Source organism: Durio zibethinus, chromosome 20 (assembly GCF_047325235.1).
Source record: "Durio zibethinus cultivar Kanyao isolate XHJ-2024 chromosome 20, ASM4732523v1, whole genome shotgun sequence".
In the NCBI taxonomy this organism is placed as follows: domain Eukaryota; kingdom Viridiplantae; phylum Streptophyta; class Magnoliopsida; order Malvales; family Malvaceae; genus Durio; species Durio zibethinus.
The window spans coordinates 4,519,736-4,545,656 of record NC_143181.1 but is presented as its reverse complement, the minus strand read 5'-3'; the positions used below and the strand labels follow the sequence as shown (position 1 = coordinate 4,545,656).

Sequence of the window (25,921 nt, the reverse complement as noted above, 5' to 3'; positions counted from 1 at the left end):
GAAGATACACAGCAGAAGTTCCAAGACATGTAAATATAAATCAAGAACCACAATGAGACGCATTAAACCAAGGAATTACGCAAACAGTTCGTAACAACGACACTTTTTCGCAATTTAATTTCCGGGTGGGAAATGCTGAGGATTCTGCAGCAAAATCTTCTAGTATTAGTAGTAGTTTTTCCGGAGATTGTCCAGAATTATTCTCATTTTCTGCTCATAGCTGAGGTAAAAGCTATCCTTTAATTGGTGTCATTACAGCTATAGGTTTGAAAAAACATCAGAATGCGGCTCTTTGGATTGGTGCGAGCCTGTGACCTTATATTTGCCACATTTCTGTGATTCTTATTTGTGCTTTTTTGGTTTTGGAAGTTCTTAGAAATAAAAGCATCGATCAACAGACCAAATTGAGTGAGCGCCCTCAGTAAAAAACCTGTTCTAACATCTCCATTCAATTTACCTTTATCACTCAAAATAACTGCATTTGAAAACAATGAAATTTATGCTTACAAAGCCAGTGCATTATTACCAAAATGGACGTTTGAGATTGAACACTAACCTATGCCATGAACTTTACAAAAGGTTCCAGCACAAAATCAACCCTACTGCTCCATTAATATCAAATTGGACCTTTAAGCTACCGTTATGACCAAATCCAAGCATAGGCTAGGATGCGAAGCGTGATTACGTATTGAAGAAAATGCAAAGTGTAAAGCTAATCACATATCAGATAGCAAAAGATCAAAAAACAAATTAAGACAACAAAAAATTGAAACACAAAAGAAACTTGAAGTCATAAGACTATAAAATAATAGATTCAATTACGTTTAAACAGAAGAGAATACAGTAAAAGTCTGAAAACAACTGATGAACAAATTGATACAAGCCATAGGTCACAATCCCCTTTCCTACCTCGACAAGCCCATTCTTTAATCTTACCTCTTCATCCGCTTTTGATTGCTCACTCGGAATATCAAATAACAAATTTACAAAATGGAATGTATCAGTGGCAGTTGACAATAGAAGTTGCTAACAGCAGTAGGTGATTAGGAAAAGGAGTTATGCTTCTTGAAACTAACCATAAATATATAAAAATCCAGTCGCATAATAAGCAAATCATAGCAATTCAAATGTGCAAATACATATATATTAACATATTAAATCACAGACACACTTGCAAAGGACTTACCTCCTTCCTCTGGCAGATCCGAGGTCCATAAGGTGAGATTATCCCTAAGAAGCTGCATAATAAGGGTGCTATCCTTACAAGATTCTTCATTAAGGCTATCAAGCTCTGCAATAGCCTCATCAAATGCTTGTTTAGCCAGATGGCAAGCCCTGCTCAGCTATTGCGTCACATTATATAGAAACTAACTAATAAAGTAGAACTCATATCAGTAACTTCATGCTTCATCTATAATTATTAAAATAAGTAAACAATAAACCATGATTATTGAGGAAACTATTTCTGAGATTAGCACTAAATGAAAGGAAATATTAGCATTGCCATCATTCTCCCCAATGAAAAGAAATTTTCAAGTGGATTACATGTATGTGTGTGTGTGTGTGTGTAAATAAGAGGGATGCATTCTAATCACTCTGGAGAATTTAATATCTCATAGTAGAAAACAGAGAAGTTCAAAGCCAGGCCAAGTCTAATTGGGTGAGTTGGAGGCAAATCTGAGCTTGCAACGGAGGTGGCAGCCTACAATATAATACTGCATCAATTCCGTGATATGAAATTAAAATAGAAGAGGGCTGATAAAAGATAAAAAAAATAGAGCAAAAACAAATAAAAATAAAAAGTTGGGGGGGGGGGGGGGGGGGATTTTCACTCACCTCATAAGCTTTAAGCGACTGATCAGTAGCTTCTTTACGATCATCTCCTGCTTTAAATTCCGTCAAATAACGAAAATAATCTCCTTTCCTGTTAAAGAAAGGGCAACAAATAAGGATATATTCATACCCACTGCCTACAAAAACACACAGGCAAGTAAGATAATCCCCACATCTTAAAGTAGAAAACAGACGATTCCCCTGTTGAGGAAGATGGAATAAGATGCTTATCAATGACGGATGGTTTATCATTGCAGATCTTCAACCCTCTGCCTGTACTCCTTTATGCTCCTCCTTCTGTTCAATTTAAAGACAATATCAGTCACGATGCCCTTCTTCCTCCAATCACATTCTTTTATCCCACAGACAACAGATTTCTCTCTTCCACAGTCAGTTAAACATCCAACTTAGCAACGCTCTTCATGGCCTCGACCATCTCTTCAATAATAAAAAAATCATCACCAAAAAAAATTGAAACTATCAATTAAATCAGAGGAAATAAAGGATTAAAAAATCCTCCTCCTGTCCTTCATGCAATTGAAATAAAATAAAATAAAATTCGAGAATAAACAGAGAGATCCTCCAAATAAAAGGGTAAAAAAATACACATATCAACAAAGAGATTTGTTTTGACGAGTAAAAAACAATAAAAATTTACCGTCATATCTTTCAGCTTGCTCAACGAGACTTGCCAAGTAAACTTGTTGCTCTCTTTCCTTCTCCATCGCCTCTTTCTTTCTCTATTCGAGTCTTTGCACTCTGGCTTTTGCGGCTTGGGAGAGCAGGGGTAAGGAAAGTAACTGCCTTTTAGGAAAAGTAGGTTAGTTGCCGTTGCCGGGGACTCCATTCTTTAGACTTAGAATTTTAAAACCTACTGTTTTAAATTTATAATGTTTCACAAGTTCGTTTATTTCAAAAATTTTGAAAATTTGCTTGAATTTAATACGTTTAATGTGTGAATTCTTGATATTTTAAGTTTATTTCATATGGGATATGAATGCTACGCAAAGCCCTGCAATTCCATGCAAGATTAGACCACTCCTAATTCAAGTAGTACTCAACCATTCGAGAAGGAAGTTAGCTGAATCCAACTAGTAATAAGAATTCTATAAGCATTTAGCTAATGAAGAATTCTAATTGAACAATGACGCCTACATTTATTCGGCTAAGAAGAGATTTTATTACAAAATGATTCTTTGATCACTTTAAAAGAATTTAAATGTAACATAAATACTTTACAAGAGATAATAATTAAAGTTTTTATTTAAGAAGAATTTTTAAAGATTTATTTCAAGAGTTTGAACTACAAGCAACACATCAAGAGGCTTGCTCTTGGATATTCAAAGCTTATTCGAAACTCCTATCAACATTGCAAGATGATGATAAGGCATGACACATGAGCAATGAAGATCAATCAAGAAACCTCATTCGGCCAATGCAATCCACAATTGAAGACTCTATGATCAATCAAACTACTTCCAAATTAAAATAAAGTTTAATCTTTCAAGAGTTTGAATTGTAAAAGGACTTTGTAATCCTAATTCCCTTTAACCAAACCTATGCCTACAAATAGGTTGGTTCTTTTCACTTGCAAATCATTCAATTTTTTTCCTACTCTTCTCTTTTTTTTTTTTGTAGTTTTTGTTTTAAGTTTTCTTTAGTTTGGCTAGAATGACAGACTAATCATAACAAAATTGTTTTTCTTAAAATTTTCTTTAATACAAGTTCTCTTCTTTAAATTCAAGATTCCTTTTTTTCATAAGCACAAGCATTCTTTTCTTTAAAGTTTCAGTTTACAATTCTTGTTTCAATATTTCTTTTTCAACCAACTTTAATCTTTCTTTACAAAAGCATTTTGTTTTCTTTAGTTTTCTACTATATTTGACCATCCCGTGAACTACCAAGAGATAGTTGGATAGTTGGTTTTTGGCCTCTACAAGTTTTATTTACATTGTTTTCATTGTTTACTTTTACTTGCAATCAACTAATCTTTTCCATTCATTTAATTATAAGGTTAGTAAAAAATCAATTTTAATACTTGATTGCACACCCAACAATTAAATTATAATTCTCATGGGAATGATAATCTACTTATTCATTATTATTACTTGCTGCGATCTATGCATTTGGAAGTTATATCAAAAGCAGCAATCATGGTTTTCATGTTGTTGTTGGAATTATATCGGTGTTTGAAGATTAATATCAATAAGGATTTTTACTACTTTATAATTTAAACACTTTTATTTTTATTTGTTTGATCTGTTTTGATTTTTTTTTTTTTTTTGTATGCGTAGATCTCGTAGTGTTGATTTAGCTTCATTAGACAAAGAAATTGATGGAACATCATAAACATTTAAAGAGAGAGCAAATAGCTACAACCAATCCAATGGTAAATCCAACAAATAAAGGTTATAAAACTTTGAAGGACTATGCCATTCCTACTCCTGAAGGATTTCAAATAGCGATAAGAAGATCGATGATCCAAAGCAACAATTTTGAGATAAAGCCTTCAATCATTCAAATGGTCTAAACTTCTATTCAGTTTAGAGGATTACCTAATGATGAGCTAAATCTTTATCTCTCTAACTTTTTTGAATTTTGTGATACATTTAAATATAATGGAGTTTATGATAATGCTATAAGATTAAGATTGTTTCCTTTTTCTCTCAAAGATAAAGGAAAAAGTTGATTGTCTTCACTTCCATTCAGCTCCATCACCATATAGGACAACCTAGTCCAGAAATTCCTTGTCAATTTTTTTTCACTTACCAAAACGACGAAGATGAGGAATGAAATTATAACATTTATACAACTTGATGGCAAAACCTTGTATGATGTATGAGAGAGATAGTAAGAATTATTGTGCAAGTGTCGACACCATGGTCTCTCATAATGGCTCTAGATTCAGATATTTTATAATAAGCTGACACCACCTATGAGAACAACTTTAGACTCAACTGCTGGAAAAGCCATAATGGGTAAGTCAATGGTAAAAACATACAAGTTAATTGAGAAGATAGCTGCAAACAATTATCAATGGGCTATTGAGAGAAAGGTATATAAAAAAACTACTGAGGCTTATGAGTTAGATCACAATTAGCTAGCCTTACCAAAAAGATAGATGCCCTAGGAACCCAATCCCTAGTAGCTACCAAAAATGAATTTTGGATGGCTTAGACAGGGACGATTAGGGATTGGGTTCATTTTTGGTAGCTATTTGGGATTGGGTTTCTATGGCATGTATCTTTTTAGTAAGGCTAGCTAATTGTGATGCAATAAAAGTGAGTGCATCTAACTTATAAACCTCAGCAATTTTTTTATTTACTTTTCTCTTAATACCCCATTGATAATTGTTTACAGCCATCTCTTCAATTAACTTATATGCTTTCTTCACTCATTTACCCATTATAGCTCCTCAAACAGCTAAGTCTAAAGTTGTTCTCATAGGTGGTGTCAGACCATTATAGAATATATGAATCTAAAGCCGTTATAGAAAACCATGAGGTGAAAACTTGCATAACAGTTATTTGCATCTCTCCCACACATCATATAGGGTTTTGCCATCAAGTTGTGTAAATGTTTTAATTTTGTTCCTTATCTTTGCCATTTTGGTAGGCAGAAAGAATTTGGCGAGAAACTTCTAGACTAAATTGTCTCATATGGTAATGGAGTTGGATGAAAATGAAGATAATCAACTTTTTGAATTATCCTTGAGAGAAAAAGGAAACAATTTTAGTTTTATAACATCATTAGAAACTCTATTATATTTAAATGTATCCCACAGTTTAAAAAACTTAAAGAAATGAAGATTTGGGTCATCATTAGGTAATCTTCCAAATTGAATAAAAGTTTGGACCATTATTGAAAGCTTTATCTTGAAATTGTTGGCTTGGATCACTAGCCTTCTTATTGATGGTTGAAATCTTTTAAGATTAGGAACATCATAATCCTTCAAAGTTTTATGACCTTTATTTGTTGCATTTGTCATTGAATTTGTTTTAGGTGTTTGTTATTTCCTTAAATGCTTAAACATTCTTTCAATTTCTTTGTCTGATGAAGCTAAATCAACACTACAAGATTTACGCATGCAAACAAAGAAAAGATTAAAAATAGATTAAACAAATAAAAATAAATGTGTTTAAATTACAAAACAGTGAAAATCCTTAGTGGTATTGATCTTCAAACACCAATATAGTCCCTAACAATGGTGTTAAAAACTTGATTACTTCTTTTTAAATAGCCTCCAAGTGCACAAATCGCATCAAATAATACTAGTGAGTAAGCAGAGTATCGTTCCCATAAGAATTATGATTTAATTGATAGGTACGAAATCAAGTACCAAAATTGATTATTTACTAGCCTTATATTTAAATAAATGAAAAAGATTGGTTGATTGCAAGTAAAAGTAGATAATGAAAATAATGCAAATAGAACTTGTAAACTATCAATTATTACTTGGTAGTTTAAGGGATGGTTGAATATAGTAGAAAACTAAGGAAAACAAAATGCTTTTGTAAAGAAAGATTAAAGTTAGCCCAAAAAAAAAAAAAGATTGCAATAAAAATTGTAAACTGACACTTAAAAAAAGAATGCTTGTGCTTATAAAAGAAAAAAAATCTTTGTCATAACGTCTAGATCCGGGGATCTATCGCTAGACATTGACTTAAGAAGTGGCCACCAATCCTTTTATCTAGGTGCGATTGACCACCTAAAAAATCTATCCTTTCGGGAGAACACCTAAGTTTAAGGGTCCCTAAAAAAATAGGTTTGGATCTACTAATCAGAACAGGGTTTGGGAGTTCAGTTATGTGTGAGGAGGGTTATAGCACCCTCACAATGCCCATCAAAAGATGGTACCAGCTTAATTTTGTGTTATCCAATTTATCCTTAAAAATTTACCAAAAAATTAGTTGTTGAAAATTATTCTCAATTGACTCTAATCTTTTAGCAGAAAATTGAGAAAATCCCCTCACTTCAAGAGTATGCAAGAAAACTATTATTTCACTTGCAGATGCTCCATCGTCAGATTATTTAACATTAAAGAAAAATTCAAGAAAATAAAAAAGAAGAAAAAAATGATCGCTTTTGTACAGAAAAAATTGATATTTTTAATTTCTCCCCAAAATATTTTTTAAAAAAATTTAATTTCAAGAAAAATTGATACTTTCAACTTTTCTCCAAAAATATTTTTAGAGAGCTTATTTTCAAAGAAAATTGATATTTTCAACTTTTCCTCAAAAATATTTTTGTTAGAAAGCTTATTTTCAAGGAAAATTGATACTTATTTTCAAGGAAAATTGATACTTTCAACTTTTCCTCAAAAAAATTTTTTTAGAAAGCTTATTTTCAAGAAAAATTGATACTTTCAACTTTTTCTCAAAAATATTTTTTTTGAATTTTATTTAAAAAAATAAAAATAAAAATAAAATAAAAATAAAATAAAAAAATATTAAACAAATATAATCTAATAAATAAATAATAATAATAATAATTAATATATATATATAAAATGAAAAAAAAAACCTGAAAGTGGCTCGGCTAACGGCTCAACTCGGCTCGACTTGAGGAAGAAAAATAGCTCGGAGACGCGGCTCGACTTGGCTCGGCTCGGTTCAACTAACAACTTGCACTCGGGTTAAACGCGAGTCGAAAGCAGGTCAACGCTCGGATCGAGTCGGATCTTGACAAAACGCGCGGATCCTCTGGGTTGCTAACTCAAAAATCACGTCGTTTTGGAGAGGGTATATAAGGCTGAAGGTCGATTTTTTTAGACTTTCGTTCTAACCATCCACTTTCACAGAATTCTTTGATCGGAGCTCGATTACGGATATAAAGCTTCGAGAAAGCATCATTTTCCCCATGCAAAATGGCTTTTCATCCATAAGTACAATAACTATATGTAACCTATAAAGCGCCCTCCATTCCGACAATAGTAACTCAAAGATCTAATAGTCTCTGCTAATATTACCGTTGACGGATTACAGCCATTGATTACACTCTCGAAGAAGTCAACCACCGCTATCTCAATATAACCCAAAACCTTTGGGAAGATCACCATTCTGTATATGGCTAAGGTAAATATATCTAACCCCCATTATTCATTGGCATATTACACTAGAAACTCATGAAAGAACTTTCAATGTAGGTAAACCTGTTCTTGTTTCTTCTTTGTATGAGAATCCACAACTTTCTTGTCTATCCCCATGAGTTGAGCCAAACCCTTACGAAATCCTGACTTATGTTTTTTGACATATATCTTATCAGAAGTCTTAAGGTGCAAACTTAATAAAATTGAATATTCTTCGATGGTGGGAGTCATATCAACTTCATTAAAGACGAAACACTTATATGCAGGATCTTAGAATTATCCTGTAACTCTGATTAATTGATCATCAACAATTACTGCTAGAAGGTGTGCTATATATCTGTGTCTTTGGCAGAACTGTTATTGTCTTGATGGACTCATCTTCTTTCAGATATCAACCAAATCCTCTAGATTGTTTTATTTGAGGAGGATAGATATTTCTTGAGACAAGGTAAAATCATATCCGATTGGTAAACAATCTTCCATCTTTAGTTGAATCTTTTCTGACTAGGCCCTTACTTCGTTGGGTGTCTCACAAGGTGCTAATACGGATAAAGAACAAATTAGTTGTTCGGTGGAGTCCATGAAATAATTTTTGTTAAAGATCGTCTTTCAAGCAAATGTTCTTTATGCAACTGTATGATATGAGCATGAACCAATATAGACGAATGAGGGAAAAGGTTAGTATACCCAGAAAAAAAAATAACTAAGTAAATTTAAACATCACACAGAATAAGAGGAATAAATCCTATGCTTTTGGTCAATTCTAAAAGGGAAGAGTGATGGCTCTATCTATAGGTTAGGCACTCTTAAGGTTCATTATATGTGGTTTAAGGTCAAAGTCTAAAGGTTCTCAAATTGCTCCTTACATCCTTGTCCATCACAGACTAGTAAGGCACCTTAATCCTCACGCATTACAGGCTACAAGCGAAAAAGGTTCAATTTGAGTGGGAGTATTTCGCTAGCCACTGCGAAGGCATTAGACCTCACGAAAGCAATAGGTACTTTACTCCCTCCTAGAGGGACATAGCTCGGGTATAGAGCTCATGTTATGCATATGCATATGAATGACATAATTAATAAATATGAATGAATAAAATATATACAAAAGGTTCAATTTTATTAAGCTTTTGGATAAACCAAATTTATTTGCTGGCCTGACTCTCAAAGTTTTTCCAGCGGAGTCATCAAGCTGTTATAACGTCTAGATCTAGGGATCTATCATTAGACATTGACTTAAGGAGTCGCCACCAATCTTTTTATCTATGTGCGGTTGGCCACCTAAGGAATCTATCCTTTCGGGGGAACACCTAAGTTTAAGGGTCCCTAAAAGAATAGGTTCAGGTCTACTAACCAGAACAGGATTCGAGAGTTTGATTACGTGTGAGGAAGGTTATAGCACCCTCACAACGCCCATCAAAAGATGGTACCAGCTTAATTTTATGTTATCCAATAAGCCTTAAAAATTTATCAAGTAATTAGTTGTTAGAAATTATTCTTAATTGACTATAATACTTTTAGCAAAAAATTGAAAAAATCCCTTCACCTTAAAAGTATGCAAGAAAACTACTATTTCACTTACAGAGGCTCCATCATCGGATTATTTAACATTAAAAGAAAATTCAAGAAAAAAAAAGAAGAAAAAAATGATCGCTTTTGTTCAGAGAAAATTGATATTTTTAACTTCTCCCCAAAATATTTTTTTAGAAACTTTAATTTCGAGAAAAATTGATACTTTCAACTTTTCCTAAAAAAAAAACTTTATTGAAAATTTATTTTTAAGGAAAATTGATACTTTCAACTTTTCTCCAAAAATATTTTTTGGAAACTTTAATTTCAAGAAAAATTGATACTTTCAACTTTTCCCAAAAAATATTTTTCGAAAACTTTAATTTCGAGAAAAATTGATACTTTCAACTTTTCCTCAAAAAATTCATTTTTGAAAACTTATTTTTAAGGAAAATTGATACTTTCAACTTTTTCCTAAAAATATTTTTTAGAGAGCTTATTTTCAAAGAAAATTGATACTTTCAACTTTCCTCAAAAATATTTTTTTTTAGAAAGCTTATTTTCAAGAAAAATTTATACTTTTAACTTTTCCTCAAAAATATTTTCTTTAAAAAGCTTAGTTTCAAGGAAAATTGATACTTTCAACTTTTCCTCAAAAAATTTTTTTTTTGAATTTTATTTAAAGAAAATAAGATAAAAATAATAAAAATAATAAAAATAATAAAAATAAAATAAAATAAAAATATTAAACAAGTCTAATCTAATAAATAAATAATAATAATAATAAATATATATAAAAAAATTATAAAAAAAACTTGAAAATGGCTCGACTAATGGCTCGGCTCGGTTCGGCTCGGCTAACGGCTCGCACTCGGGTTGAACGCGAGTCGAAAGCGGGTCGACGCTCGGGTTGGGTTGGATCTTGACAAAACGCGCGGATCCTCTGGGTTACTAACGTAAAAACGACGACGTTTTGGGGAAGGTATATAAGGCTGAAGGTCAGCTTTTTTTCTCAGAATCCTCCTTTCCTCTCTCTCTCTTCCTTCCTCTTCTCTTCTTTCTCTCTAAAACCCGAAGAACTCAGGTTGAATGTCCATCGGATTCTGAAAATTTTCGTCGAAATCTGAGTTTTTCATCAAAAGTTCACAGAAAAATTGATCGATTTCTGAAAATGGTTGCCAGAAACTAGGAAGTTGATCGAAAAATTCAAACTTGGCCGGAATAGTCGTCAAAAAATTTAATCTTCGTCAAAAAATTCAACCGAAATCTGAAAATTTTCCAAAAATTTCCACAAAAAATTCACAAAAAAATTCTCTAAAAATTTCTCACCAATTCCTAAAGCTATTCTAACGCACCAAAACCTTTTTAAGCTTTTGTTTCTTCACTGTGTACTCTTTCTCAGTCAGTGTTTGCTTTTTTTCTCCCTGTTCAGTCATTTGATCCGTGGGTCTATTTATAAGGATTGATCAGAAGAGTTTCTGATCAATCCCAACTATTCCTTGGATTGGACTCAATCATTGAATCCAATATGGACTCTGATTGAATCTCTATTCACGATAGGAGTCTCAAAAATCCAATTCCAACCAAAAAAGAAAAGAAAAAAAAATATTAATAGATAATTAAAAAAAATAATCATATATATCAAAATATTAACAGATAAATAAAAATAATAATAGATAACTTATAATAGATAAATAGATAAATAATAATAAATATATAACTAGATAAATAAAATATATATAAATATTAACAAATAATAATAATAAATATATATTAATAAATAGTAATAAATAAATAATAAGTACATAAGATATAAAGGAAAAAATAAAATAAATAAAATAATAATAATAATAATAATAAAATATAAAATACAAAAAAATAAAATGGGCATATCCATTTGGATCAGACCCAATTGATCCGGACCTGAACCAAATTGAGTGTCTATAATCTTGAATTTAAAAAAAGAACTTGCATTTAAAAAAACTTTAAGAAAAATAATCTTTTTATGACTAGTCTGTTACCAAAAGTAAATCTAAAAAGGGCTGGCAAGGGCTTTAACCTCTCTTGGTTTCTTAAAATCACTTTAAAATAAGTATATTTTCATTCCAAAAAATGTTAAAATCATATTTTACCCCTTCAAAATTAATAATTTGGCCCTTCCTTTAAAAATAATTGTAATGATATGGTTAATTTCATAAATTGTTGAAAATTTTATTTGTAGATGCAATAAATAATTAGATTTTCTTTCTTTTTTCAATAAAAATTCTCTTTTTTTTATGTAATATTATTGTTTCATTGAATTTTTTAGTTCTTTAAAATGAAAATTTCTTTTCAATTAATTAAACAAATATTAAAATGAAAAAAAAATTCAATTAATTAAACAAGCATGTTGACATTAATTATTATTTCAAAATATTTTTTTATATAGACAAAAAAATACAATTAAAAAATTTAACTACCTATATATTGTGCATATAAAATTACAAATTTAATTGTACATTATAATTTTTTTTTTTTTTTTACCGAACTTTTCATTTCTAAAACTCAAACGTTTAATGTATTATTTTTATTCCTTATTTTTTAATGTAATATTTTGATTCCTTATTTTTTTCAAAAAATTATTAGTTAGGTTTTAATTGAGCTTTAAATATTCAAAAATTTTCTTTTAATTATGAAAAGAAATTTATACTTTTTTATTTAATTACATTATTATTTTATTTAACACTAATTTTCTTTATTAAATTTTCATTAATTCACTAATTGCAGATGGCGGATTTAGTACAGCCATTGGATTGGCAACATATCACTTTCAACATTAAAACAACCACCCGAACACCCGGCCCCTCCCAAAAATAAATAAATAAATAAACGTCAAGGTAGATTTATAAGTGAAATTAACACGTACAGATTACAAAATACACACACACACACACACATATATATATATATATATATATATATATATATATAGCAATTTCCTAATTTCGAAGTTAAAAGACTAACTGTCAAATTAACTGGCGGGAAAAATTTCTGCAGCTTCAAAAAATAATATAGCAAATGAAATTAAGGTCTGCTTTTGTTTAACAGAACGTTATAAACATGCCTTTAATAGAGCCAATAGTCAATACATTGCGTTTCTTATTGTATAAACCTATTTAGAAGTCGTAGTGCCGCTTATGGGCAAAGATGTGAAGTTTCAATCATATTAACAAATGAAAAATTAACTAGTCAAGATACAATAATATAATTCAAATTAAACACTAAAGTTGCTTTGCAGAAAAATCTGAAACAAAAAAGCTCCTCCAGCTTCCACGAGATTGCAGCCAATCTGTTTTTATAAGAAACTAATACCTATCCCACAAAAGCTAAAAGAGTTAGCGAGATCCACTCATTGGCACAGCACGGCTTGTATTGGCATCACCGATTGAAACAGTGGCAAGGGATTTAGACGCCCATGCTCTAGCATTCATTGCGCCTTGCAAGTTGCTTCTCTTGCAAGGTTCTTTCAGGGAATTAAACAACTGAATTGCTCGTTTCAGATAGGCCACAGGATGTTCCAACAAACTCCCCAACTTCACATTTCGAATGAGCCGTCTCAGAGTGAACTGAGATAATACGAGCAAAGTTGGATAAAATAGGTAAAGCAACCTAAAAACCACAAAAGTGGTGGCCAGTGCCAAATAGGTCTCTTGTCGAAATAAATTCTCTGGAGATCTTGCCCATGAGAATGGGCAGCTTTCCTGCTCAGTGCTATTATGCTCCTCATTATTTGACAAGTGTCCAATTTTGTCCACTGATGTTTTATCCGGAGATTTGTTCTTAATGCCTAGAGCAATGTAAAACATTTTCATTAGAAAATTAAAGAAGAGCAATAAGAATAACAAAAGGAACAACAAAAAATACCGTTCAGATAAATGGCAAAGCAAAGAGGTTAGGAATGCTTTTTTCAGCCTCCAGATGTAGAATACTAATAAACACCATCACACTTTTCTTTTCACTCAAGCTCTCTATCTTGGAAGTGAAAGCATCACAAATAACATTACTTGGTTAGGGAAAGGATTGCATTTTCAGTTGGGAAGCAAACGGGAGGTAAGGGATTGTAAATTCATTAAAGCCCATTGCAGGAAAGAAAAAAACTCCTTAAGGTTCTGTTGACTTTGGTATGTAGGATCACAGATAGTATCAATATCCAACAATATCACAGATGGTACCTATAATAGGATCACAGATATTGTAATAGGGTAATACAAGACTGATGAGTTAATTGTCTTCATTTAACTTATTTTATCTCATGTTGCATCATCCTATACATGTAGGATTATACAATCTTATGAAGAAAAGTAGGACTGCAATATCGCACATGGATAAGATTATCTGGGATGAGATGGGTACATTTTAGCCTTTACATACACTAAAAGCAAGAAAAAAAATGAAGATGGTTTACTGTTCAAAACTGTCTTATCACTCTTATCCCATTGAATCCATAATCTTGTGCACAAACACAACCAAATGCATGATAAATTGAGCACCAGAGACAGGTTAATCACAACTCACTGGCTAGGACCAGAAAGAATAATGAACAAAAAAAAAATAACGAAGCAGAGAATGAAGAATGAAAAAATACATATAAAAGTATGCCAATAGCCAAAACATACTACTAAATAAATCAACTCAACATAATATACAGTCACAAAAAAGTAGCAAAACAAAGGCCTTACCAGTTACATCACTATAGAATGCACCAAGAGATTCAAAAGACCGGTTTCCATGATAGCGCACACGCATCATAGAATTTAAAAGGAAAAGAGTAGGAAACCCATGAACTCCATACTTCGAGAGTATGCTGCAGAAATCAACACCACCACTAATTAGTTTAACAAGATATATATTCATAGCACACAAATACCAAATGACAGATATTCATTTGCAAACCTTGGCCTGACAGCTGATTCTTCGATGGCAAAATGAGGAATGGAAGGATATGAAGAAGAAAGGATAGAGAAGCTTGGTCTAAAAGACCTTGAAAAGGGGCACCAAGATGCATAGAAAAGCACAGCTACATATTCATGACTATTCTTGTGAACCATGTTAAGTGCCTTTTGCAATGAAACCTCATCTCCCTTCACAGCAACAAAGAGAAGTATAATTAAAAATTGTACAAAGAAAAAGTACAATCAGAATTCAATGCAAACCTAACGAGGACTTAATTTCAGAAATACTAAATGGTTTCATAGAAATAAATAAATAAAAATGAAATTTAATGGTAGGCATATCTCCATTTCCACCAGGATCAAAGATTATTAACAACTTATATAGCCAATTTATATCAAAATGCAGAATTTTGAGCGAATAAATAAAATAAGAAAAAATCAATAAAGATATTTCTCAGCTCAATTTTCTATATCTAAAGCAACGTTTACTCTGACAAGCGGCCAAAAATGAAACACCCAAATAAAATAACTTTAACTAAAAATTTTCTAAACCTAGTTCAAAATAGACACAATATAGCATCAAATCAGCAAATAAAGAGATTTTTTTTTTTTACCCGCATAGATGGGATAAAATGAATAAATTTTGGAAGGGTAAAAGAACCAGATTAAAGGAAAAAAAATCTCAAGGTACCTCGGCAACACCAACGAAATCGATAGATTCACTAAAATCAGAGTGAATGGGACAATAGGAGTGTAGAAAGTCAAAGATCGCGTCGGAAACGGAGACCTTGGGACATAAAGGAATCCTTAGGGGAACGGAGATGGCGCATGTTAGCTTCCACCATAAAAGCAATATTAGGATCCTCGTTAGCCATGCCTTCGAATCCATCAACAACCGACAACGGATTGCCGATTCACACAAAATTACAAAAAGAAAAAGGACTAGCCAATTAAACCTAAAAAGGGAATTGAGATATGGAAACGGAAAAGGAGAAAGTAGGGAGGAAAAGTGGTTGCATTTTAACAGAGAAATAACTCGTCATGTTTTTTCTTTTCTTTTCTTTTTTTTGGTTTCTTTTGGGGGGTATTTTAATTAGGGAGGAACAAAGTAGGTCGGACAGAGTTGAAGCGAAAGCAGGTTTTTGGCCACAGATAAAGTACAGTACTGCAATTTATTTTACATTTAAGAAGTAAAATCTGGTGTTCGGAAAACGGGAGGAAGGAAAGAGGAAAGAGATGATGGGATATGGAATAGGGGGACGATGATGATTTGATGATAGCATAATCACGAAGTTGCGCCACGACGCTACTTTCTTTCCTCTTTTTTTTTTTAATTTTTTAAATTGGCACTTTTTCTCGGCCAATGGTTGAACAAAGAAGTAATTATAAATTATTTTTTATTGACAAGCAAAAATTTACTGTTGACTTCTCATTTTTATTTCTACTTCCTCTTTCAATTTTACGTGTTCTCGGGCAATCCAAAATTGCGAAGAAGCCTTCTTTTTTTTTTTTTTTGGGGGGGGGGGGGGTGTGGGCGTTAAAATTTCAATTCTCCTTAACACGCATTTCATGCTACCAATATCAATATTTATTTTCTTTTTTTTTTTTTAGAAAAGAGTCAAATTATTTACAACTAAAAGAGTACATACATTTTACCAGTCAGACATCATATCAAGGAACAGAAAGTAATACCAACGGTTTTGAAACAACTTATGTCGCCTACTCCATGTTAACATTGCGCAGAAAAGAACATGACATACAAGGTTCCTGCTATTATCTTTAGTTATAGCTTTCTTTGCTTCCCTTGAATTGCTACATACTATGAAAAGCTCTATCATGAAGACAATTACAATACCATCAAGTTTTTGACAACTAGTCTTAGAAGAATATGATCAAGAGGCCACTAGTTTAGACTTTTAACACACCAAATGGTAGTAAAATGGAGAAGAAATTGGGAGGGAACGTAGATCGTGTCATATATAATACAAATGAGCCAAGCCCCAAGCAGCACACTCTCAAAAAATAATCTCGCTGCACCAAACATTTCAAAATGTGTAAAAGCTAAGGTCATACATCCCGGTTAATGCCCAAGTCAATATGAAAATGCTTTCTTGATTCTTTCTTACGCTGGAGATAAAGAAACCACACAAGATCCTCAAAAATCAATGTCAACAGAACTGATGAGGAGATCACCTGGAACAAGGGAGAAAGATCTGGCGGTGAGAACGCAAAAGAAAGTCTTACCAGAACTGCAAACTCTGCCTCATGCAATGTCACCAGCCGATAATGTGATTGAACCCGTCAGCAGACCAATACTGCCTTCCATCTCGTTTCAGCTTGTGTCTGCAAAAGATGTGGAAGCCATTATCTTACCTATATGGTTATTGTCTACCATTTTTAAGGAGTGTTGTCTATTTTTCTCTCATTAGGGTTTAGGAGTATCAAGGTTGAGAGGGAAGGCAAAATTTTATAGACTGTTGATGAACAGAAGCAAACAATAAAAAGAGGCTGCCATTCATTTCTTTTTTCATGCTTTCATAATAATAGGTAAGTGTACATAGACACTAAAAAACCTGCACATAGAGAAAGCCTTGAACCAAATTCTAAAGCATTCGACCTGTCCATTTGATCAAAAATGACTTGACCCTTTCAAGGCAGAATTCCCGTTCAGTATCTTGCATGAGTGCGAATCACATCATATGAAAGGAAAGGGCCAAAGCACATGATGGGTGAAAGCAAATACATAATGTCAGATTTAGAATTCTTAAATGCTCCAAAATCACAGACAAGTAGCTTTCACAAAATTATATAGGAGAATACAGTAAACTTTTGATATTTTAATCAGGCACAGCAGGTTGTATCCAGTTTTGATAGGTTAATATTTAAAAATTATACTATCCATTAAACTATAGCCCAGCCCATGCTTCAAAACAAGCTTGAATGACCTTAAATAGGACAAATCCCACTAAAGACGCTGACCGCTCTCACAAGGTTTATTCCCTTACAACATTTTGAGCGGGAAAAAAAGGAACAGCACAGACATTATTAGTTGTATTCCAGAATAAAAATTCTAATGTTAATATATGTGATCATTTCCATTGACCATGTTGGGTTAAAATATTTAGCCCGAAGCAACTTGAACTATATCACATTGAGCTAGGAACTATATCAAATGGTTCTAACATTTGAAATGTCCTTCAGAAAATAGGACATATCAATCAAATTAGTGCAATCATGAAAACTTGGCTTATATGCAGAAAATAATACGCTTGCTTGGATGTGGAAGTTACCTTAAATCACAGATCTTAGAAATCACACATGCAAGAAGCAGTCCCTCATACAGGCTGGTGTGCTTGCAGACATGCTATTCTACATAAAATCATGGTTCCTAGAGAACCTAGCCTGACAGCTGGCACACATAACCATTGAGCTTCTTTGTGCCCCATTGTCAACAGCCTCATGATAAAACTCATTTCCACACCAGGAACAAGAGGTAGTGACCTGATGTCTGTCAGCTATCTTAGGAAATAGCGGCAAAGCTTCCTTTTCAAGCCAAACAGAGGAATCAAATTTCAGTTCCATCTCTGAATCATATGATGATACCTTGGAATTTCCTGAATGGGAACTTGGTTGAGCAGTCAGAAAATTATATTCCATATTTTCTATGCTATCTGATCTCAGCCCTTCAAAACCTGTAACAGTGCTGCACTTCCCACTAACGTCGAACATTTCACTTTCACCCTGTCCATTACAACAAAATCATACATGTCAAATTCTTTTAACTCAAAACTAACAATAATTCGTTTTCATTATTTTTTTTATTTAAAAGCTAAACTTAGTTGGCAAAAATAAGATCAGCTATCCCTTTGGTTTCTATGGGGAAGCAGGACGTCTATCATCAGACCTTTACTTCCCCTAAGTTAAAAGCTCAATATCCCACATGTGGAAAAACTAGCTTCTAAGCATAACAAACAATCCTTGACATTGATATCATATAGTTTTGCCAAGTGCAATAACAGTTTTACACTTTCCTGCATTATGTCATAGCTTGTAAGAGTGAACATGTCTTTACCTTATGTGACATTAGGTTGAATGTGGGGTAATAACCAGATGTTTGCAACAATTGAGATGAAGTATCAGCCAAGCCACTCAGCAGGGCATTTCCTTCATCACTTTTCCATGTGAGTTCAGTCATGGCATCCTCAGAAGGTCGGGCATGATTGCTAAAACCAACCATTGTTTCATTATTCCTTGCATTTTCAAAATCCTCTGACCTGGACCCATCATGATCTGTGCCACCATAAACCATGTTCAAATTATTTGCAGCATGTGTTTGCTCTCTATCAGATAGACAGAAGAAGTCCTCGAACGCACCTTTATTATTTTTACTGGCAAATTTCTCACCATTCCCAGGAAAAAGTGGGGAACAACTGTCCTGCCCATTGCCTGTCAGAGAAAATGTGCCTAGTCTGGCATGAGCATTGCCAAACAAGGAGCTTTCCATTTTGTGTTTGGGCTCCTCTATCGCAATGAAAGAAACTTCATCCATACTAGTTTCATAGTTACTGTTTTGCTGATAAGCAGGTTGTTCATTTACACTGCTCTCATAACCTTTATCCTCATGCTCCTCCAGTGTGCCAGTAAATGTTTTTTTATATGAAGATCGAACGAATAGACAATCTTTAGTCCTTTCATGCTTGACACTAGCCAGGATGTTAGCATCCAATCCATTGTCACGGCCGTACACACCTTGAATTAATCCACTAGACTTTTGGTCTTCATCAAGTTCAGACACCGCAAAGGTCTGGCTAGAGACCTTAAATGCATTATTGTCAGAAGCAAAGATTTGCCCCCTTCCATGTAAAGTTAGAAAGGCACTTTCGCGGTCCTCTTGTGAGGGTTTCTTGATTCGGAGCTTGCTTTTAAAACCAATTGTAGAGTTATTATTCCCAGATTCACTGACCACAATAGATTCTGGATCATCCAATGTGCCAGTGGAGACAAGAATCAAATTATGGTTGATGTCACATGTTTGGTCATCTTTAGATGAAGTTAAACCATATCCACAACCTCTTTCCTGTGCAGAATCCATTCTAACAGAAGCTCCCTTCATGTAATCTACGAGATTACCTCTCTGTTTGTTGCTAGAAAGAGTAAGTGAACAGCCTTCAAAGTAATTTTGCTGCTCGACATCAATTGTGATATTATCTGGCCCTGAATGAGTATTGGCACAACCAGCTTTTGGATCAACCCTCATAACTTTATCCTTCCAATCAGTTTCTATCCCTTTCATCAACCTAGCAAAATATCTATTGTCAATATTTTCATTACTAAACATATTTCCCTCGGCATTTGGAGCAAGCAAACTGCTTTTTAAAGCCATCTCTCTCTTCTTCTCCTCCATTGAGTTAAGAGAAAATCGAACATCTGTTTTATCTGAAGATTGAAAAATCCCTTTTTTGTCAGCAGTAAACAAGACCTTTTCAGAACTCAAACAACCATTAAGTTCAGCAGCAGCAGCAGTAGTACCAGTGATCTCCCCTTTGTAATTAGTTATGATACAGAACTTATTTTGTTTATCTGATTTTATTTCGTTGTTGCCAGGGGAATTGAAAGGCTGATAGCTGTTTTGTACAGTTAACACTGCAACTGAACCTTCAACTTTCTCCATATTGTTCTTCACATGAATCCCAAGATGGCCAGTATAGCAATTCCTTTCTTCAAATAATTCATGACAAAACTGGCACTCATATTTTCCATTTTTGATTATCACCTCCTCATTAGTTGAGGCACTATGTCCACAACTCTCTGCTGTCCCTTGGTGAGATGATAACAGGTGGCATATAAAATCATCTTGCTGATTAAAAGTGATGGTACATTTGTGGCATTTTATTGTTTCAGCTCTTTGGACTTCCCTTGGACTCCCTGTTCTTAGTGAAGGAGCTCGCATGTCATGTCCAGAAGATATAGATGTAACAGGCAACTGTGGACAGCATTTAACATTCTTGTCATCGACAAGTATAATAAGATGGAGATGAACTGTAACAGATAAATACAAACACAGTCAATAACTTACATTTCCAGGTGTTGGTTTGACAACAGAACCAATGCCACAGCCAGTGTGACTCAAAGTTGCCAGGCTTGAATCTTTAAGTCCCCCAGAGGAAAGCAAGTATGAAGAAACCTCCTTGCAGGACACAAATCGTTGCCCATTAGGGCTGGATAGTACCAAATTAGGGAAGAGAGTGTGAGAATGAAACAACCAACAAAGTTTTAAAAAAATGCAAAACAAACATTAAAATCAATAAACTTCTAGAATCCCACCTCCTCTGGTCTCTATCTCTTATCTTTTCTTTCCTTTTTTTTATATTTTTGGTTTAGGAGGGGAGGGAGGAGAAGGACCGGGTTAAGGAAATATAGCACTGGGAAAAATTCAAAATCCAACGTATCATGAAATAACTGCTAAACTACAAACATAGACAAACTTACAGACAATGAACATTTGAATATTAATATAGTACAAGCTAGAAACGTCAAAGACATAATCTAGTTTATCTGAAGCAACAAATAAATCCAATGACTGGGGTCCGACTTTATCAATTTCCTTTTTGGTTAATCAGTTTCCAAGTGAAAGTGCTCTAGCATCTCTCTAACTTGGTTTTGGGTTTATTCAACACCTAATCTGAGAACCAAAACCAGTAAGCAATTATATGCTACTCTATAGTCTATACACTCAATAGTATTACATAAAAATTTACACAAGAATATTATATAAAACTAACCTGAAAAATTGATAAAACAATTTATATTTCAGTGCTGGCTCTAGAATCTAGATTATTTTCTACAACAGAAACCAGAGAATGAAATTTTCAATTAAAAAAAAAAAAAAGCTGGACAGAACCAACATCACTGATAGGCATACTATGATTCATGCATAACATCACATATATCATATTTCACACATTGTAAATAGCATTAGTATATAATCTACACATTATGGTTAACAAGAGTATTAAAATGAAGAAAGAATAAAAACTTAATGATTAACCTTATATATCGGCTACAAGCTAACCAAAAATGGTTGGTTCTCTTCTTCACAAAGAGCATAAGCTTCCACCCTTTAGGAAGCACACTCCCAAAACTACCCGCATCGATAATCCTCTTCTTTTGTCTTTTACTCGCCCATTCCCCCTCTAACCCACTCATAAACTCCAACAATTCCGCCTCTGTACCCATCCCCTCCGTCCTCCTCCTCAACTCCTCTTCAATTCCCAAAATCGCCTCCACATTCCCCAATGCTACCCTCTCAATTTCGCTCTCAACTTTCTTTTCCTCGCTCCCAATCACTCTACTTTGACTCTCCTCCCTTCGAGGCCGCCCTCTCCTCCTCTTCCCTTCACTACAACTGCTAATATTACCGGAATTTGCCGTCTCATTTACCCTATCAAAGGCTTCCGTTTCTTTATATTCCTCCATTACTAAACTCTCGCTCTCAATCAACCAATTATCTTTCTCGTCCTTCCTCGGCCTCCCTCGCTTCCTTTTTCTTACACTACTACTGACAATGCCGACCGGAATATTCTGCAAAACCAAATTCTCTTTTGGATATTCTATTTGAACCGGCACAAGATCCTTATCATCGTACGGTTCGTTTTCGTTGGTGTTAGCAGTGAGCGAATCATCGATGTTGAAAAGAGATTTTAGTAGAGAGAGGATGTTAGAGCTTTCTTCGTCAAGAGGTTCGGGGTCTAGGAGTAGAGGACGAGAAAGGAGGGGTTTGGAGGAAGGAGAGGAATGGTGATGGTGTAGGTGGCTGCGGGGGGCAGCGAGGCGGAGGCGGGAGAAGGTCTGTTTGCGACTGCCGGCGGATTCGTTGAAAACGGAGCGGTCAATTTTGGGAGTGAAGAGCTCGGTTTCGGCATTGGAAGGAGAAGGAGAGGAGGAGCATACAGAGAGGGAGAGGAGATCGGGTTGGGAGAGTAGGCGTAGATCTACGACAGGGATAGATTCGAGGTAGAGGTAGAGGTCGTTGTGGTGGTGATGGCAGTGTTCGACGGTGGTGGAGGCCATCAAAAAGAGAAAAAAAACGATTCTAAAAAAGCGGAAGAGATCTGGATGTAACTGATCGAGAAAAAACGAAGCATTGGGATTTAGAGATAGGGATTTGATTTAATTACCCCATTGACTTGTGTTCTTCAATGCAACTTGAGACACCTAGTGTTGCCACGTCGATATTCAAGGAAAAAAACGGGCTGGTTCGGATCTAACTGGGTTTTCTAAGCCCAATTTTGGCCCTTCTTTAACTTCGATTGGGTCAATTCTTACCCGAATCTGTTAGTTTGGGCTCGTTGATGTTTCTGCCGAAGTCCATTTTCAATTGTCCGAGAGCTCAAGTGACACTTAATTCCCAATATTTTATAAGCAAATTAATTCATTAATGAATTTGGGGCTTAACTAAGATCATTTCGTCATTCTTTAAAAGTTGTATCAAGCAGATTTGGATTTTAAATTTCATTAGTAACAACCTTTTTTTTCTATTCCAAAAATGTGACTTTATAAAAAAAAATTAAATCATTTACTTTAGCCAATGAGCTTTGACTCAAATGGCACCCAATGAAGAGTTAAGGGCGCTACAAAGAATTATTGCTCCGGTTGAGATATAACATTCTCTTCTAACATGTAAGTAACTTTAGAAAAAAAAAAAAAAAAAAAAAAGGAGAATTTATGTGCTAAATTTTTCTAATACAAGTAAAACCACCAGCTCAAACCAACACGAGAGGTTGGTTTTCGGTCCACGGCAGGGAGATTCAGAACCCAATTTTACCTGTAAATGCTTTTAAAGCACCTTTTGACCTTTTAACTTTGGTTTGAATAAACAAACTGATTCTTGTGCCTGTATGTTTCTTTGTAAGAAAGATTTTGTTGCACCTGATATAGCTTGGCCAAAAACCCAAAATTTTGAGAGAATTATTTTGCTGTATCTTTTGCATGAAACTAAACCAATAAATCTACTCTTGATTTGTCCATAATCGATTATTGTTTTTCTTTTTGGGAAATATTGGAGATCAGCAGATATTGTTCTAACAGTTGGGGGATGTGATAGTTGAAGCAATTATATCCAGGAAGTAGCAGAGAAGTAGATCAATAGCATCTGATAACCATTTGCATGTCATATCAGACATTTTTTTTCAGACAAGAGTTAGTTTTTCTTCTTTTACTGCTTTCACCAAACAAGATATTGACTCTGTTGCTTCAAATGACAAAATATTGACGAAAAATTGTGTGATTCTTGGAATTGGAAGATATCTCTCCTGGAACAGCTTGGAGTGTTATGGGAGAAGCCGATGTTATTTTCCAAGTTAGCAAATAAGATTAATTTTAACTCTCGTTTGAGATGTTATTGCGGAATGTTTTGACCCATCCACTTGTTAAATATCTAAACCTTGGCTGATCCTATCATCCTAGACCAATGGCGAATTACAAAAATAAAGAGATTCTGGAAAGACAACTTACTACCAGGAGCAGGTGAATAAACTAGAAAAGTGTTGAAAGCCTGAAACTTCCATGGTCCTTCACCGCCTTCAGGATTTATTGATCCCAGGGTAATTTAATGACTGAATGTGAAGAATCATGGTTGATAGGATGAGTGAACGGTGACAACGGCGATCATAATCAATTCATTGATCCTTTTATGCTGATCTCGTGCTTCACAAAATTTGCGAAATTTTAGAGATTTAGAACCAAAAGGAAGCATGTCAGTTAGCGACTTAAAGCAAGTCAGAGAAGGAAATAGAGAGAAAATAGGCGTCAAAATTGGGCTCACAATTTGGCGGCGTTCATCCACATGAAAACTGAAATCAGAAATCACGATGGAAAAGGGTCTCAACACTAATTTTAAATGTTAATCTTATTCACGATAATTTTTTCTATCTCACGAGTTCGGATAGATATTATATTATAAGGATAAATATAATTTTAAATTTTTATTAAATATAAAAATAAAGACAAATAATATATCATTGATTTTGTATTCATATCTTTTATATATTTAAATATATTTAGTAAATTAATTTTTTATTAAATAATATAAATTATTATTTTAGATTAATTAAAATTAATATATTTTATTAAAAAATGTATTAATATATATTTATAAAAAGTTATATAAATATACAAGAAAAAAATATAAAAAGTAAAAAAATAATTTTTATTTTTATTTAAAAAAATTACAAATATAAAAATATTCATACCCATCAAATACTCTAAAAATAAAAAATAAAAATAAATTTAAAATATTTATTGAATATAATTATAGAAATGAATATAATATAAAAATTTAAAAATAAAAATATAAAAGATTTTAATCTCCTCATATCCTACTCATCAATATCCCTCATAACCGCAGTCTACGGTAGCATCTACGGCCGACTAACTGAATAAAGAATTTTATATTGACATAACTTGTAAAACGATTAGCTTTTGTTGAGAGAGGCAAGGCAAGGATTTAAGTTTGGGTGCCTAATGTTTAACCTGTTCAATTCATCTACCCTCAAAGTTAAATCAATTATACCTGATCATCAATTCAATCCTTAAATTACCAATGTCAACTCTGATTAACTATGTGATCGTTAAAACTTGATAACTAACCATCTATCCACTTATCGAAACAATACTTTCTCATACTACAAAAGGTAGAGTTGAAACACAGACCCATCATTTTAACCCATTGAATTACTCTCAAATTCTTTGGTTTTGCCTTCTTTACTTTATCTTCTCTGACAAGTTAACTATCAGAACAAGTCCCAAAATCTTATTTTCAACACCCCTAATCAATTTTTGTCTTAGAAATTAACTCCTAAATAACCTTTCAGTAAAGCATTCAATCATTGCTTTCAAAAATGTCGACAACAATTTTAAATACTATTAATTGAATGATTTTTTTATACGAGTTTGAGTATAATCAGTAAAACTTCACATTTATTTTTTATCCTGATCAAATATTTTTTATTTTACGATGAAGAGTTGACATAACAGCAAATTTTTATTCTTTAATGAAAAGTTGACTTTGTTGTGGGCGATTTGGTAATCAGCACGTTTGGGAAGCAAAAGCTTTCGTCTTAAAAGAATTCAAGGAAACAAAGATTTATTTGCCGACATGACGAAAATTCACATAAATTATTTAGTAGGAGAAATCTACGAAAGCTACTAAAGCCAAAAATCACCGATGACCGAACCGAGGCAGCAAAGACAGAGAGAGAGAGAGAGGAGTCCCATGAAATCCTTCAACCGTACGTTATAACATCAAATCTTGTACGACATGACAGCTAACTGCAAATCTCTAATTTCCCAGAAATAAAAAGACCAAAGACTCTTCAGGATCACCACTTTCATCTAATAACAAACCCGTCTTTTCCCACACGAAAAAGCTAAAGAACAGATCCAACGGTGCGCATAATTTTGATAAATTTTTTAATGAAAAAGCTCCCGTCATATCACAGGAAAAAGGTGGGGACAGGAAAATTCAGAAGCATGTGGCATTAACGAAGATTTGTAAACCCCACAC

At 33.5% G+C, this 25,921-nt stretch overlaps 2 protein-coding genes, 1 non-coding gene and 1 pseudogene across 6 annotated transcripts; all 4 read right to left on the bottom strand.

Moving 5' to 3' along the window:
* On the bottom strand, positions 1–3,423 carry LOC111315578 (14-3-3 protein 7-like; annotated as a pseudogene). Its single transcript, XR_016330714.1, has 6 exons — positions 2,492–3,423; positions 2,007–2,271; positions 1,837–1,924; positions 1,596–1,702; positions 1,187–1,338; positions 1–144 (listed from the first exon to the last, which is right to left on the bottom strand). The product of XR_016330714.1 is annotated as a 14-3-3 protein 7-like (transcript).
* A 1,189-nt stretch (positions 3,424–4,612) lies between these two features.
* LOC149513068 (small nucleolar RNA R71) lies at positions 4,613–4,719 on the bottom strand. Its single transcript, XR_016330869.1, has one exon. It is a non-coding gene; the product is annotated as a small nucleolar RNA R71 (small nucleolar RNA).
* A 7,873-nt stretch (positions 4,720–12,592) lies between these two features.
* On the bottom strand, positions 12,593–15,672 carry LOC111315577 (5'-adenylylsulfate reductase-like 4). Its single transcript, XM_022917410.2, has 4 exons — positions 15,050–15,672; positions 14,360–14,547; positions 14,146–14,270; positions 12,593–13,253 (listed from the first exon to the last, which is right to left on the bottom strand). Exons 1-4 carry the CDS (start codon positions 15,245–15,247, stop codon positions 12,802–12,804), a joined length of 963 nt encoding a protein of 320 aa, XP_022773145.1. The 5' UTR covers positions 15,248–15,672; the 3' UTR covers positions 12,593–12,801.
* Positions 15,673–16,056: 384 nt separating this feature from the next.
* Positions 16,057–22,500, bottom strand: LOC111315576 (uncharacterized). 3 transcript variants are annotated; one of them, XM_022917408.2, is made up of 6 exons: positions 21,407–22,500; positions 20,435–20,576; positions 18,733–20,341; positions 18,431–18,648; positions 17,649–18,099; positions 16,057–16,701 (listed from the first exon to the last, which is right to left on the bottom strand). In XM_022917408.2, the coding sequence occupies exons 1-5, from the start codon at positions 22,426–22,428 to the stop codon at positions 17,728–17,730; spliced, it is 3,363 nt and encodes a 1,120-aa protein (XP_022773143.2). In that variant the 5' UTR covers positions 22,429–22,500; the 3' UTR covers positions 16,057–16,701; positions 17,649–17,727. The 3 variants fall into 3 exon arrangements, with proteins under 3 accessions (XP_022773143.2, XP_022773142.2, XP_089605511.1); XM_022917407.2 differs by having other exon boundaries at positions 18,431–20,341; XM_089749385.1 differs by having other exon boundaries at positions 16,132–17,032; positions 18,431–20,341.
* Positions 22,501–25,921: the final 3,421 nt, after the last annotated feature.

Excerpts from the sequence above, each read along its gene's own strand:
- LOC111315577 (XM_022917410.2), bottom strand. The coding sequence starts at position 15,247 with ATGGATTCGAAGGCATGGCTAACGAGGATCCTAATATTGCTTTTATGG. Across the intron at positions 14,548-15,049 it reads ATTTCGTTGGTGTTGCCGAG|GGAGATGAGGTTTCATTGCA; the intron begins GTACCTTGAGAT and ends GTTGCTGTGAAG. Across the intron at positions 13,254-14,145 it reads ATTCTATAGTGATGTAACTG|GCATTAAGAACAAATCTCCG; the intron begins GTAAGGCCTTTG and ends ACATTGCTCTAG.
- LOC111315576 (XM_022917407.2), bottom strand. The coding sequence starts at position 22,428 with ATGGCCTCCACCACCGTCGAACACTGCCATCACCACCACAACGACCTC. Across the intron at positions 20,342-20,434 it reads TCAAACCAACACCTGGAAAT|TTGCCTGTTACATCTATATC; the intron begins GTAAGTTATTGA and ends TGCTGTCCACAG. Across the intron at positions 18,100-18,430 it reads TCAACCTAATGTCACATAAG|GGTGAAAGTGAAATGTTCGA; the intron begins GTAAAGACATGT and ends TGTAATGGACAG.